The 16,127-nt window shown below is 44.8% G+C and overlaps 2 protein-coding genes across 2 annotated transcripts in view; one reads left to right on the top strand and one right to left on the bottom strand.

The window, feature by feature from the left end:
• LOC140356404 (protein unc-13 homolog A-like) overlaps positions 1-3,506 on the top strand; it is a 28,999-nt gene extending 25,493 nt beyond the window's left edge. Inside the window, exons 37-42 of the mRNA XM_072441303.1 lie at positions 329-409; positions 548-695; positions 852-908; positions 984-1,070; positions 1,141-1,297; positions 1,505-3,506. Of these exons, the coding sequence (XP_072297404.1) occupies positions 329-409; positions 548-695; positions 852-908; positions 984-1,070; positions 1,141-1,297; positions 1,505-1,793 (819 nt within the window). The 3' untranslated portion in view covers positions 1,794-3,506. The remainder of the gene's footprint in view (positions 1-328; positions 410-547; positions 696-851; positions 909-983; positions 1,071-1,140; positions 1,298-1,504) is intronic.
• A 1,445-nt stretch (positions 3,507-4,951) lies between these two features.
• On the bottom strand, positions 4,952-11,077 carry LOC140356405 (RNA-binding protein MEX3B). The gene is made up of 3 exons (XM_072441304.1): positions 10,609-11,077; positions 9,344-9,585; positions 4,952-9,270 (listed from the first exon to the last, which is right to left on the bottom strand). The coding sequence occupies exons 1-3, from the start codon at positions 11,075-11,077 to the stop codon at positions 8,086-8,088; spliced, it is 1,896 nt and encodes a 631-aa protein (XP_072297405.1). The 3' UTR covers positions 4,952-8,085.
• Positions 11,078-16,127: the final 5,050 nt, after the last annotated feature.

Below are 16,127 nucleotides of genomic sequence, written 5' to 3' on the forward strand. Positions count from 1 at the left end.
TCTTTATTTAGAAAAGAGAAATAAATAGTTTTGGTTTTAGGTTTTTGGTTTTAAGTTTTATTTCACTATTTGGCCTTTACAGAAGTTTTATTACCAATGCGAATGAATAAATCAAATGTAAAGCGGTGTAAGTCATGTACAATTCAGAGCACACATTATTTCAGTTACACTCACAGTGACAGTAGAAACTCAAACAAATGCGACCATTTAAATTTCCCCAAAAGTCTTAAAAAATGACTATGCTATGAGGCTAACAAAACTGTAAAAACAAAAGCTTTTTCAAAAGAATGTTTTCATTTTAAAAAATGTCTGTTTGTCTGTTCGCCAGGAGCACATGGGGCGAGAGGAGGCTAAAGCTCTCACTCCAAAACAGTGCGCAGTAATAGAGCTGGCTCTGGAGTCTATAAAGGTAATCTCAACCTTACATTTAACAGCAGCAGCTGCATCTTCTTTGTCTTTTTGTTTTGTTGTTTCTTTATTATTTTGACACATTCATGTTTTTTCTTACATAATCCACAATCATGTATTTTCCTGTAAATATCCATAGCAATACTTCCATGCCGGTGGAGTGGGGCTGAAGAAGACCTTCTTGGAGAAGAGTCCGGATCTACAATCCCTCCGTTACGCTCTTTCTCTGTACACACAGGCCACTGACAAACTAATCAGGAAGTTTATCCTCTCTCAACATGTGCAGGGTATGGCTACTCTTATTTGTCCTTATACAGTCCATATTAAAGAAAATAGTATAATAGAAAAATATGTCTTAGAGGCTGTTTGATTGTTTAATTTACTGCTCCATGAATTTGACAATGACAAAAAAATTAAATCTGGACTTTCTTATTGCTTTGCAGTACATGGAGGGAAAGGGACCAGGTACACTGCAAATGAGGACACACCACCAGACAAACGTAAGTCCTGGCACTATGTTGTTCTTGTGATCTCTGAAACGTGTTTAAACCCAGTCACTGGTTGTGTCTCTTCAGCTGCTGGAGTAGATGCCGTTGGCGAGGTGATCATGCATGTGGACATTTTGCCCCAACCAAATGGAGAACACAAAATTAGCATCAAAGGTGAAAAAGAAGACACCTGTGTGCTTTTTGTTGTGTCTGTGTAGGGTTTTTACACTGTTTTGTTTTACAGTGGTGGCAGCGAACGACCTGAAGTGGAAGGCACAAGGGTTCAGACCGTTTGTGGAGGTCTACATTATTGGCCCTCACCTCAGTGACAAAAAGCGGAAATTTGCCACTAAATCCAAAAACAACTGCTGGTCTCCTAAGTTTGCTGAGAGCTTCCAATAGTACGTATCTGCCAGTTTCAGTCAGAAAACCTTTTAACAGGATTATGTAAATCTGTACAAATAATCATACGCTGACATATGATAAAGTGACACAGAAATGTTTGATGTTGCACCTTACCAGCTAGCCAGTTCCTAGTTTGTGACTTTTGTCTTTTGTGAGTTTTCTGCTTCTGAGATCAGCTGATGAGCATTTTCTGTTTCCCACAGCTCTCTCGGCACAGAACTGGGTCCAGAGAACTACGAGCTGCAGGTTTGTGTGAAGGACTACTGTTTTGCCCGTGAGGACCGTTGTGTGGGAATGGCAGTCCTGCAGGTCAAAGACATTGTTAAGAAGAACAGCGTCACCTGCTGGATGCCACTGGACCGGCGCGTGCACATGGACGAGACGGGGCTCACGGTGCTGCGGATCTTGTCCCAGCGCAACAACGACGACGTGGCCAAAGAGTTTGTCAAGCTCAAATCAGACCAGCGCTCGGCCGATGAGGGGCGCAGCTGAAGTGGTCCACAGGCACAAACCCACTAGAGAGAGTATTATAGTAGGTCACCCTAAAGGATTATGTGCAATCATAAGCACACACAAAACACTACTGTAAATATAACCTCACACGTCGCAATGTTACCAATGCAAACACAAACTATGTTTATAATGTTCATATGGAATACTCTTAACAGACCTCTGGGCTTTTGTTGAGCCTTCCATTTAGCACTTGTGGATGCTTCATTACTTTTTATACGCTGTACATTTAGATGTGATATATTGCAACACTGATAATTCCAAAACCATGTGAATAACTTGAGGAGAACGACCACTTTGCACTTTGCTTCTTCTTGGTGTCAGGAGAGCAGTCTAGGCCCATAGCGATCCTCTGTCCCTCTGTCCCTCTGTCTGCCTGCTGCTTGACTACGTCTTAGGTCCAATGTTCTTTCTCTTTGTCACTATTGACAATTGTGTTGTAAGTCAAGGTCCAACAGGAGAAGCACCAAAATGCTAATCAGTCTTTCTTCTTGTCTCTTCTGTCACGAGCGTCCTGCATGTAGACCCCAGGATCACTGTGAGTTACTTAGCAATTGGCGACCACCTACCTTTCCCCATTAAAGATGGGTGTCTGTGACGTGTGTGCATGGTGCATAATACAAACCCTGGAATAAGAAGGTTTAACAATAATCTATGCGACCGTCGTTAAACCACCACGCTTTTTTTTCACTTCACTACAACAAAGCAATACATCATATTCTAATGCATACATCCATGGATCAAGCATTACCTTTAAAAGGGCTATTGAAAATGTGGACTGAGTTGTCTGTTTACACTCGAATGCATACTGCCCAAGCTTTTATTGGCAAATTGACTGCACATTTCCACTTTACCCTTTTGTTCTGTCAACACAAACACTAGGATAATCCAATAACATGCTTCATGTTATGGAGTGGGCAGTTTTCTATTCCAGTGGTTCTCAAAATGTGGTGCATGTTTCACTGGTAGCACATGAGCGGTGGCACGCAGACTCCCCTTCAGTTTTTATGTTAACGTCATCATTGTTCTCCTTCCTTGTCCTTGTTTTGTCCTTCTCTAGACCTGGTATGGCCCCACAGCTCTGGGTTAGATCTGATTGTACTTCGAAGGATAAATATTTTCTTAGGTGGAACTTTGTGGGAAAAGTTTGAGAACCACTGTTCCATTCATAGCTTTGTGATGGGAAGATAAATTATTAAATGATTCCATTAGGCAAAACTGAATTTTATCGTAAATTGCAGGTTTTTGCATTCAACGTTATCCCCGTACATAACTTAATTTCAATAGTCTGTCCAGTGAGTTTGCTCTGTGTTTGAATCAGGAATAGAAGACAGCTTTAAGAAAGTATTTTCTTGCACATTCTCTGGTCAAGTTAATTCTATTGATTGTTTACATGTTTGTCCACGTACACTGCTTTGCCTTATCTTTCTTTCTGTACTAGTCTGCATTGGTTGTCTTGTTATCCAAGATTGAGAGCAATATCTTAATAACTATACCCATAAATTGTATACACTGTCAATAACAGGAAAACAACTGCAATATCTTAATCCTGGAAATGGAAAACATATTTTTGATACAGCCATGAACACGATTTCCCTCATCATGTACATTAACTGCAATATTGGACAACTAGAAATACTCACACTTTGAAGGACCAAATTTGATATTAACAGAATAAAAGCCATTGGTTTACTGTCCAGTGTAAATTAATGTAAATTGAACAATAATCTGTCCAGTTGTTGGAGTTACAAAACAATCCCTTTACCTTATAGTGCAGGAGGTAGTTCAGAATTAGACCATGTTGGTGCTTGTACGTATCCTGTTGATGGATTGACGGCATGATTGGTCGGTCACATGTCCTTAATATGAACCAAAAAATACTGTCATGAATGAATGAGCTTTTTTCAGACGATTAGTCCAAGCAGAGCCATGACTACCTAAAGAAAACACCAACCCCTGCCTTTGATAGGCATCAACACCAGTGTTTCCCCAACATCAAATGTCAATTTGGCTGAACCACTAATACTGTAGCTACTGTAGCTCAGTGTTTCCCAACCAGCGGTACATGGACCCCTGAATTCATAGTGATTGTAAAGAAGAATACTTGTCTCAGTGGATGTCAACCCTGTGACTGGTGATGAGACACAGAATCACTGGCTGCATAAGTCAAAGCCACATCCCAGTTCAGTTTGGGAAACACTGGTCTTAATCCTACATGTCTGTCATTCATTTTAAGTCATTTAAGTCAACGGTGAAAGTGTTTGGAATCAATGCCATAACATAATCGCACATACCTTACACTGAGCTATCTTCACTGCAGTGGAGCTCAAGCACAAAAGGGCACTTGTAAGAAGACACTGTCCATGCATGCACGCGGACACACCGACGGAGACCAGTGATGCCCAACATGTGAATAGTCACCTATAAAATGCATGATGGGAAACTTTATTGTGCCGGCACGTGTCTTTTTGATGTAACTGGAGCCATAATGCTTTTTCTGTTCTATCAATTTACAAAAAACAATGTTACTACTTTTTTGTTCAAAGCAGCTTGTGATTTTTCCAACTGTAAACATTCTGAATGAAGTAAAGACTCAAAATTCGCATGACGGATACTATTTTCTACTATGGATGTTTTTAATTTGTCTTTGATCACAAGGTGGATTTGGAATGCTGATTGTGATCTGCTTTCAATTAAAAAAAAGAAGAAGACACATTTAAGTTGCAGTACATTTACAATGTCAGAACTTTTTTTAAATAAAAAAATACCCTACACCATGCATATAATTTTTTTATACTAATGCTTAACACTTAAAAAACCTTTATACCAACTATAGTAGTAACTTTTAGAGTCCATTATTTTCACCATTTTACTCTACAACGGCAGAGCACATATTACAATCCAAATTAACATAAAGGTGTCGGCCCACTATAAATCACTAATGTTAAAGGCTTTTAGCACATGCTTCTGAAATGTCAAATGAAGCATCCTAAAAATGATGATACAAAGGATGTGGGCACAATGTAAAAGATTTAGTAGTCTTCTCTCAAATAATAATTTCCCTGCCCCCGTGTGGCCAAAAGGCAACATAGTTCTTTAGGAATAAGGACTACAAACACTGCATACGCCATTTTTTTAAATTTTATTTTACAGTAAAAAATGAAACCAAAAAACAAGACTTTATTAAAGAAGCATAAAAAATAAAACTCTTATTACATTTCTTATAACCGTAAAGTCAGCTCGAATTATATGATTATACAATTACTTCCGGCTCACGGTTAAAAGGTCCATAAACTTTCAAATAAAATATATTTCAATTTTAAAATTTCTCAATAATTTTCTCATTTTGTTATAAATTGCCTATATGTAGTACACAGGAAATAAAGCAACTAATGGAAAATAAAAAATACATTTGAAGTAATAAAAAAAGGGTCACATTATTGTCTGGGATATTTAGGTATGCAAATAAATTGTAAAAAATAAAATGTGTAAAAACTTTTTTTTTTTTACATCATAAAAATTATTAGCTAAAGCCAGATGGCTTGAAGACATGCAGATGTTTAACTTACAAATAATGATACATGTTCTTTAGAAACTACACATCCCAATGATTGTATTTCGGATATTTACACAGGTTGGGCCTGATCCCTAGTTTGGTTCTGCATACAAAGAGAATTAAAGCAAAAGAAGAGAGCAGAGGCTGGAGGGGATCAGTCACCCCTGAACTGTGGCTTTCTTCACTCCCCCCGCACATCACCAAAGGTCAGAGGTCACTGGCTAGCATGCCTCAGGAAACCCTGTTTTCATTTTTTTAAGAAAGGAATGGGGGGAGGAGATACTTTTGGCTAAAATAAAAAAAACAAGTGATCGAAAAAGTACCTTTTCTACTTCTACTGTACATGAATTAATCCTAACATTCACACAAGAGTCAGATTAAACCTGGTGCATCACCAAATATCTTCCAAACAACACAATTGATTCTATTACACATTAACTCAGATATTGTAAGATAGGCTTTTGGTTGGCCTCAATAGACAACTGCCTTGACTGCTTTGTATTCAAATAATTCACAGCCCTCTGTGCTCTGAATGATTAATGCTGCCAGTATCAACACAGCACTCCCACGACAGAACTCAGATGTCTGGTCTACCATGTTACCATTCGCTCAGCAGTGTGAATCAAACAAAAATGAAACACTTTAGATGGCTCAAGATTCAACTCCTGCCACCCATGGTTTTAGCGCTGTGCTGAACTAAACCGGGTCTCTAGTCACAGACCATCGGTCTCACAACTCGAGGAGCCCAGAGCACAATCAACTCGGTGGTTTTGCACAGAATCTCCAAAGCACAGTTCCACCATTGTCATTTATTATTACTCTTTTATCTTGTTCATAAACCTTGAAATATTTCCTTATGTGCATTCATGTCCACGAGGACACACGTTAATTACACTTCTATAAATAGAGGGAGGAGAAAATATGTGCAGGGAATGGACAGATTCCAAAAGAACATTGGCGCAAGCCAACAGGACTTTTAGCAGCCACTGGAGTTTGAACACAAAGTGTCTGGAAGCCCTGGATGACCTAGCTACTAGCTGCCATAAAAGAGTAAGATGTTCCTACTGAGCCTGAAAAGGTGGTAATATCTGTGCAGTTGGAGGAAGCCCTTAATCATTAGCTGTGTTGTTAGTTAACTCAAGTGTCATGGCTTGTCTCATTCTATGAGCTATTCCAATAAGTTTAGAGTGGCCACGGACACCAACCATCAATGTCACCCAAATCATACATACCACATAAAAGTATTAACACTATTGAGGCAGTTACTGCAAACTCACACAGAATTCAAGAAAAACACAACACAAAACGGGTGTAACTGCCCTACTCAGTAATGCTAAGAAACACAGGACAGGTCTCTACTACACTTGCTGCTTTTGGCCAGGACAGCAGCTTTGTGAACGGGGTCATCAGAAAGAGTGCCTCACAGCTTTGCTGTGAAATCGGGGTGGAAGACCGTAAATGAACAACAGTTAAGAGCTGTTTGAATTTTAGAGGGGGAGAAAATTACAGTCAGTGCATTATAAAAATAGTTTATTAAGCCCCTTGAATTGGTTTCACATAGAGAGGCAGCCACTTCTCCCTAATCAAACCCCTGTGGGCAAAACATTCATGTGTGACATCAGAAAGCCCTATCTTATCTAGAGATCAAAATAAGAGTAAGCCACACACATGACAGTCAATAGTCATAAAACTAGTAGAAAAGACTAAATACTTAGTGTAACAGACAGAATCTACAGAGTGGAGGGAAATGTTCAAATGTGGAATGTGCCTTTCTAAGGATGACAGGAACGCAGAGGAGCAGCGGTACAAACACCTTGCCTCTTTGTGTTGAGGACACAGTCGTGTCAAGATAAACAGTGGGCTTTGGATTTCAAACAACCCCAAAAGTATGGAGACTGCAGGGGTCGCTGGCAGCCTGAAAAGAGAAAACTAACCTCAGAAATACCTTCATTATTAGTTTCTCAGTTATGACAGTATTAAGTGGAACACACTTGTGTACATTTACATTAATGTTAAGGTAATGCTAGGTGTTCCTTTCAAAAGCATTTGTTTGGCATCACCATAAGCTAAGCTCAGCACATGTTCATGTGGCGGAGAGAATGGACCCATAAGAAGGACATTGTTCTGCTCGGGGCCTGACTACATGTCGACCTTTAAAGAAAAGAAAATAGCAAACTGTCATTAAACACCACAAAGAGCATGAGTAAGAAAGTCAAGAAAGCACAGAATTGCAGGAACAGCTTGTGTTCATTTAGGAACAATAAAATAAAGAGTAGAAAAAGTGCAGGCCTCGCAGTCAGCTTAATCAAAAATATGTTAAGTACAAAAGTGTCAAACGGAAAGGCTGTGAGACAAAAAGCAGGCATAAATCTGAAAAAGCCAGATGGTGAACTGTCTAGAAAGAGCCGTGCATAGGCCCATCCAGGTGAAATGAAGGCATGAAGATTGATAAGACACTAGTTTGTATCATAAGCTCACTGCTAAGAGACAGTTACAGTCCCAGCCATCTGTTTAAATTTACTTCATTCTTAAAATAATTTTCATCATCATTATTATTGTTAATATCAGCAACATGTCAGTGTCTGTATAGCATCTATAATGCATTTATTTTAGTTGTTGGTTAAGATTATTAGTGTCAATCTTTCCATTTCTGTTCTCATCGGTTGTGCCTCTCTAGTCCTCGTCCAGCCCCCATATTGTCCCTGTTCCCTTTGGGCATTAGGAGAAAATTCGGATGCACTGTGTGGTGGGGGTGTGGCACACAGGGCACTCTGGCTCAGCGGATTGGCAGATTTGGCCCGCACACTCCATGCAGAAAAGGTTATGACCACAAGGTACCAGAGCGGCTGTAACCTCACTCTCAAAGCAAACAAAACAGTCTCTGTTGACCACTCCACCAACACCCACCAAGCCCACACCTTGGACTGAGTTCTTGAGCCTGCTCAACATGCCAGCGCTGAGCCCACTACTGCCCCCCTCGGAGTCGGTGGGCGAGCCCCCGGGCAAAGAGGAGGCCGAGCAGGACGAGTATCCAGTGGAGGATGCACCTGAGCTAGAGCTGGACGCTGCAGAGAAGGAGCCACTGCTGCCCCCCGACTGCAGCCAGGACAGAGTGCTGAGAGGGTCACTCTGAGCTCGGCGGGCCAACGGGTGCTCCAGAGATCCTATGGCTGTGTCCTGAGGCAAAGTAGGTGACAGACGAGGGGTAATGGCCCCTCCGCTCAAACCGCTGCTGTTCCTGCGCTGAGGCTGCTGTGAGGAGCTCGACTTGGAGGCAGCACCATTCACAAAGGGTGTCCAAATGTTGGAAGTACTGAACTCAAACCCTGGTTCATCAGAGGAAGGCAATCCTGGTGTAGAGTCACCCCCAAAACTGAGCCCCCCTCCAGCACTGCTGGAGCCAGTACTAAAGGGGCTGGTGGGACTGCCCCCTTCATTGCTTTTACGACTGTTAGTAAAACCATCTGAGTTCAGGGTGCTATTGTGCGAGTGGTAGGTTGCGGAGGACAGCTTTCGTCCAGCTGATTGCTGCATGGCCATGGAAAGGGCTGCGGGAGGCGAGGGGGGGGAGGGGCCTGAATGGTGCCCCGTTGCCCGGGACCACAGAGAGGATCCTAAGCCCGCACTCAGTGCACCCAGGCCCTCCAAGCTGACATCTGTGCCGTTGGTGTGGAAGTCATTGTCCCCCTGCAGATCCACAAAGGTGCCAGTTCGCAGCGTGATGTGTGTCTCGATCTCCTCCCGGGCTCTGTCCACGTTCTCTGGCATCCCAGTCACCTCAAACACTGGGTCCTTCTCTCGACTTGGAGTCACTATGTAGGTATGTGTCTGCTGCTGGATGCGCTTGATAGTGGCTCCTTTTGGTCCCACAACCAGGCCCACAACTCTGTATGGCACCCGCACCTGCACAAGACAAGATAAACATGAGACATGCTTTCAGACTTGGTCTGAGGGAGGGGGCATGAGAGTGGTTTACCTGTATTGTAGTCTGTCCTGGCAGGTGAGGTGGTCCAGGGAGTGCAGTGCCACCTGCCGGGCCCCCTGCTTTACAGCGTGATGCTCGGATCATGGAGAAGTGCTCAGCAGCCGAGACAATTTCCCTCTTTGCCATCTCTACATCCTCCCTTCGACCGGTCACTATAAACACAGGTTCTTCACCCCGAACTGGAGTCTTAATGTAGGTATTTGTCTTAGCACGCAACGCCTTGATCTTACAACCTAAAACAAAGGATAGACATAAAACTTGAAAAAAAAAAAAAAAACAGGATACCTTATAAAAATGTTTAATATACAAAGCATTTTGTGTGTAAGCCAGGGTGGACGTTCATTTTTTTCTTTTTCAAATATACGACGATATAAATAATAACATTGCGAGAGGCTTAATACAATTGCAGTTACAAAATATACGTATAAAATAATTACACAAATAAATATTCTTCAGTTGGGCTGGACGTTCATAAAGTGCTCTGTTTCTTTAAAAAACAACGCGTCGGTTTCATTGACCAATGGGGGACGTTGAGTGTGATATCATTCTGGGAAGCTGAAAGCATGGCTCTTTCAAACAAAGGGAACAATGCAACACTGCTAAAGATGCTGCAGGTGTCTTTGTAAAAACAATATGACCCAGATATGATTTATTATGATACATGTATAAAAAAGACAAAGAAATGAGCATTGTGTGTGAGAGCTGAGGAGCAGCAGCGGAGGCAGACGGGAGCAGGGCGTAACACCGCCCAATCCACCGTCTATTCGTCCTAAATACACCCAAAACAATAACAGCTCATACATATCGTACCGTCAACAAGAGGGCTACGTTAGTACTTTCAAATACTACTTCAAACAATCACATCCACCATGTCAAACATGTTATGGCATTTTCTTTGTTTGGTGCAAGCTCTGAGACATGTCCAGACTCTCGACAATCTGCTGCTTTGTCTGACCCTCTCACACCCCTCCCCCTTCGTCCTACTCATCCACCACACTCCCTTAGCCCCCTTTCCTGTCAAGCTTTTATCTAAATAGAGTTAAAGCCACATGTAAAAGCCCAGGACATGTCGTTTAACGCACATTGCATTATTCCTGAATGGACTAGAGAAAATATGACTCAATCTAAACAAAACGATCGACTATCGTAGAAAAGTTCAGAGTCTAACGCCCACCCAAACAAACAAAGAACAACAGACAGCGCACAACAAACATGTTGTTCACAGACATCACATAAAAAACAAACTTTGCGCTTACCTTGTCTGCCCACGATCTCCGCCACATGCTCAGAGCTGGGCACGGGGACGCACTCGGTCATGTTTACACTTCTTTTCCTGTTGCAGAGCACCGAGCTTTGTTCTCCATGAAGCATGGTGTGTGAGCCGGCCATGTGGTAGCCCCCAGAACCATAATATTCCGGAGAAGGGGAGCAAGATGAGGGCGACTCTCGCGAGCCGCTGGGATGCTCCAGCATCTGCAGATCCACGTAACCTCCTCCGCCCACTCCATTACAGCCTTCGGAGCCAGAAGCCGGGGTTCCGTCCAAGACGTCCAGCCCATTGCCCCCACAGTCAACTTTGTCCAGAGCCATGAGTGACAGCTGGTCCAGGGCAAAGCGGAGAGCCTCGTGGTGCTGCTCGTCCCGGGACTCCTGGTCCCCGCTGTGCTGGCTGCTGATCACCACGTCGTGGTCCATAATTTCGGGGTGGAATAAAGGGCTAGGCATAGTCTCCGGGATCTCACATCAGCTCACAAAAGCCTGAGTTGGTGAGTCGCCCTATCAAAAGACACGAGAGAGAAGTGTTATATATGTTTAAAGTTCACGTTATATAAACACATGGGATGTAAGACAGATACAGGAGTTGGAGCTCCTGGCTCTGTTGTTGCTTTGTGTCACTGAACCATCTGGGGCTGCTTATTTTGTTGGATACAGAAAGTCCTCATAGTGGATAAATAACATTTCCTTCAGGTGGTACCACACGTAAAGCAAACTAATAACACGTTGAAACCCCGCACCCGTCTTAACAAAGAGACAAGTGGATCTAATGGCGATAACAAAAAGAGCTAGCAGTTAGCTGCATAGAGTCGGCTCCAGTCACGTTGTCGCCCCTTTGTTTGGGAGCGCTGGGGCTAAGCTAGCTGCTGTACACAGACACAACAACTTCTACCTTCAACAACAACTGGGCTGCTTTTCAAAATTAAACAAAGGCGGAAAACACGCAAACTTACTTCGTCTCGTATTTTCCAGGAAAGCTCTCTTCTTGTTCAAAGTTGTTGATGTGAGATGAGAAGAAGCAAGAGGAGAGCGATCAGTGCTGGGCAGCACTAGGAGCTAGTGTTAGCCACTAGCAGCTAAACGGGGGGCGTAAGAGAAAAGCATTAAAGCAAGGCTGTTCTTTTCACACTTACTGACAAATCAAAGCACGCCCTCAAAGCTGTCACTCTGTGCCCATCCCGTGCCCCTTCCCCGTACACAGACCCAGAAGAAGCAGTTACCTTTTCACTTGAAAACGGTGCTTCTCGTGCGTCGCCTGACCCGGTCCGCCGCCTTTGTCTCGCCCATAGACTACACAGGAGACACAGGACACACAAGAGGCGCACGCCGCTCCGCACACGGCGCTGACGTCACCCGCGACACAACAATGGGTTCAAAGGCCATCTGCAGCAAAGAAGCGCATCTGCAGCAAAGAAGCGCATCTGCAGCAAAAGAAGCGCATCTGCAGCAAAGAAGCGCATCTGCAGCAAAAGAAGCGCATCTGCAGCAAAAGAAGCGCATCTGCAGCAAAAGAAGCGCATCTGCAGCAAAAGAAGCGCATCTGCAGCTCCTGCCCATGGGTCCTGTGTCACCGTGTGGGTGACTGTACCTTAAGGAGGTTACAGACGTCCACTTTACGTTCAAAGTCTATGTAAAGCCACAGGACAGGGGGTTTCTTTTATATAAACATCCTATATCCAGGCTATGATGGTGTGTTCATCATTCAGTACTGACAGACACAAACACGTCTGGTGCCACTGCTTTGTCCTGGGTTTATTTTAGTTATGTGTATTATAAATGAGAATAGATATATATAATTTTATTTCTAAACAAATTCGCAGTACTATGTCATGGGAGCGTGTGGAGAACAAGCGAAACAAACGAATACACACATTTATTGTAAACAATGAAAATAACAAAATAAAGTAGCACAGAAGAAAGTTTCTTTGATTAAAATTGAACAACGCAACAAATATTGGCCTGACCTGGTGTTTCTAGAACATCCATATTTTATAAACATCCCTATTAGAGACCGCTTCCCTGACGGATAAAACTAAATATCAAGGTTGATCTCGGTATCAACATCTAGATTCCCAGCAGCAACATACAGTTCATAATTATGATCCACCAACGTTGAACCCATATTGTTAGTGACTGTCTCCACAAACTTACCATATTAAGATAAGATAAGATAAGATATTCCTTTATTGTCCCACATGGGGAAATTTCATTGGTGCAACCCAGGTAGATACAGAGGTAGATACAGAAGAACAGATCACTTATAAGAAGTCTGAAAAACACTTTCAGTAGAAGATCTCCTATAAATAAAAACTCCCATAGACAAATAAATAAATACATAAATACCATTGCATGTGATCACGACAGTAATTGCACATGAATATGTGTCACGACAGCACATAGATTGCACATGAATTTCACAGTAATTGCACATATGACAGAATTGCACATCAGTATTAGGTTAGGTCAGTATTGCAAGTGTTCAATACTAACAATTTTTGTTATAAAGTCTGACAGCAGCAGGAAGGAAAGACCTACGGAACCTTTCCTTCACACATCGAGGGTGGATCAGTCTCTCACTGAAGCTGCTCTCCAGAGCGGAGAGAGTGTCCTGCAGGGGGTGACACTCATGGTCCAGCATAGATGTGAATCTAGCCAGGACCCTCCTGTCCCCCACCTCCTGCACCGAGTCCAGAGCACAGCCCAGGACGGAGCTGGACTTCTTGATGACTCTGTCCAGCCTCTTCCTCTCCCTCTCTGTGATGCTGCTGCTCCAGCAGGCCACACCGTACAGGAGGGCTGATGCCACCACAGAGTCGTAGAAGGTCTTCAGGAGTGGCCCTGTCACTCCAAAAGACCTGAGTCTCCTCAGGAGGTAGAGCCGACTCTGGCTCTTCCTGTACAGTGCGTCCGTGTTATGAGTCCAGTCCAGTTTGTGGTTCAGATGAACACCCAGGTACTTGTATGAGTCCACTCTCTCAATGTCCCGTCCCTGGATGTTCACTGGTGAGGGGGCAGTGGGGTGGCGTCTGCGGAAATCCACCACCATCTCCTTGGTCTTCCCCGCGTTGATGAGGAGGTGGTTCCGCTGACACCAGTCCACAAAGTCCTGTGCCAGTCCTCTGTACTCCGCATCATCGTCGTCCGTGATGAGTCCGATGATGGCAGAGTCATCAGAGAACTTCTGCAGGACACAGCTGTCCGTGTCATGTCTGAAGTCTGCAGTGTAAAGGGTGAAGAGAAAGGGCGCGAGGACAGTGCCCTGGGGCGCCCCCACACTGCAGGTCCGAGTGTCAGACACACAGTCCCGTGCTCTCACAAACTGGGGTCGGTCTGTGAGGTAGTCCAGGATCCACTCTGCCAGGTCATACTCCACACCAGCCGTCTCCAGCTTGTCCCTCAGGAGCAGCGGCTGGATGGTGTTGAAGGCGCTGGAAAGATCGAAGAACAGAATCCTCACAGAGCTGCCAGGCTTTTCCAGGTGAGAGAGAGAGCGGTGCAGCAGGGAGAGGACAGCGTCCTCCACTCCGATGCCAGACCGATATGCAAACTGCAGCGGGTCCATGGCTGAGCTCACGGTGGAGCGGAGGTGGTCCAGGACTAGCCGCTCCAGTGTCTTCATCAGGTGGGAAGTGAGAGCCACTGGCCTGAAGCTGTTGAAATCTTTGGGGCGCGGTGTCTTGGGCACAGGTACCAGACAGGAGGTCTTCCAGACCTGTGATACCACCCTCAGCTTCAGGCTCATGTTGAAGACATGCTCCATAACTCCACACAGTTCATCTGCGCAGGACTTAAGGAGCCTGGGGCTGATGCCATCAGGTCCTGCTGCCTTCCTCACTTTAATCCTCTTCAGCTCACTCCTCACCTGTGCTGCTGTGACAGTCAGTGGTTTGCAGGGGGACCGTGTGCTGGGGGGATGGGTGAGTCCAGGCGAAGTGGGGAGCTGATGGTCCGGGGCAGATAAGCGAAGAGGAACAGATGCAGGGCATTGTCCAGCTGTGGAAGAGGGAGCATGCAGCTGTGCAGGGGGAGTGGCGGGTGACCGATCAAACCTCAAGAAGTGAGCATTTAAATCATTCACCCACTGTAGATCCCCCTCTGTCTGGGCAGGGGGGATTTTGAAGCCCAAGATGGTTTTCAGGCTCCTCCACACTCCCTGAATGTTCTTCTGCTGCAGCTGCTCCTCCATCCTCCTCCTGTAGCCGGCCTCAGCCTGCCTGATCTTCCTCCTCAGCTCCTTCTGCACAGTCCTCAGCTCCTCCTTGTTCCCTGACATGAAGGCTCTCTTCTTCTCCTTCAGCAGAGCCTTCAGTTCACGGTTAATCCATGGCTTGTTGTTTGGAAAACACCGCACCATCCGGGAGGGAACAATGTTCTCAAAACAGAAGTTGATGTAGTCCGTGATGCACTCTGTGATGGTGTTGATGTCCTCCCCATGTGGGTCATAAAGCTCAGTCCAGACAGTGGTGCTGAAGCAGTCCCTCAGAGCCTCCTCGCTTTCAGCAGACCACATCCTCACCTCACGGGACACCACAGGCTGCCTGCGCACGATGGGTTCATACACAGGCCTCAGATGTACAAGGTTGTGGTCCGAGCTGCCCAGGGGAGGGAGGGGGGAAGAAGAATAAGCCTCCTTGGTGTTGGCAAAAAACAAGTCCAATGTTCTATTCTCTCTGGTGGGGAAGGTAACATACTGGGTGTATGTTGGTAGAACAGAAGAGGAAGAAGCGTGGTTAAAGTCACCAGAGATGAGGAAGAGAGCCTGTGGATGCTGTGTTTGCAGCCTACAAGTGCAGGAGAGCAGTGCTTCACAAGCATCTTCAGCATTGGCAGACGGGGCCACATAGACTGCGATCAAAATCACATGTGAGAACTCCCGGGGCAGATAATATGGCCTCATGCCAATAGCCAATAGTTCAATATCCCCGTTACATAGCTGCTCCTTCACTGTGCAGTGTTCGGGTTTGGACCAGCTCGTGTTCACATACACCGCCAGACCTCCACCTCTTTTCTTCCCGGATTCTCTCGTTCTGTCCGCCCGCAGCAGATGAAAATTGTCCAAACCTACAATAGAGTCTGGCATTTCTGCTGTTAACCAGGTCTCTGTGAAAATCAAGACGTTGCTGTCCCTATACATCCTCTGGGACCGCATGAGGCTCGCTATTTCCGTCATTTTATTTTGAAGGGACCTCACGTTACCCATGACTACGGCGGGAACCGACTTCCTGTTTGTCCCTCTCTTCTCTCGGAGTTTACGTCCAGCCCGTCTGCTTCGTTGCGTTTTCCTTAGGATGTCCGCCGGGATAACGTGACGATCTCCGGGTAAGACGACTGTTCTCCGCAGTTTCATGAGTTCCTCCTTTGTGTAAACGCGGTACGGCGCCGGCCGGGGGGCGGGGCCGGAGCCGGGGGACTCAGAGCCAAGACACATCGCGTATTAGCCTAATCCTTCAAATTGTAACCACAATTTTAGGGATTTATTGTTGTGATAGCTGCATAACTT

This window comes from Eucyclogobius newberryi, unplaced genomic scaffold (genome assembly GCF_026437365.1).
Source record: "Eucyclogobius newberryi isolate DKJ021-1_F unplaced genomic scaffold, fEucNew1.0.hap1 SCAF_12, whole genome shotgun sequence".
In the NCBI taxonomy this organism is placed as follows: domain Eukaryota; kingdom Metazoa; phylum Chordata; class Actinopteri; order Gobiiformes; family Gobiidae; genus Eucyclogobius; species Eucyclogobius newberryi.

Bases quoted from the DNA above. Each gene is read 5' to 3' on its own strand.
- LOC140356405 (XM_072441304.1), bottom strand. From the start codon at position 11,077: ATGCCTAGCCCTTTATTCCACCCCGAAATTATGGACCACGACGTGGTG. The intron at 9,586-10,608 runs GTAAGCGCAAAG...CCTTTGTTTTAG, and splicing joins GGAGATCGTGGGCAGACAAG to GTTGTAAGATCAAGGCGTTG. The intron at 9,271-9,343 runs GTAAACCACTCT...TGTCTTGTGCAG, and splicing joins CAGGACAGACTACAATACAG to GTGCGGGTGCCATACAGAGT.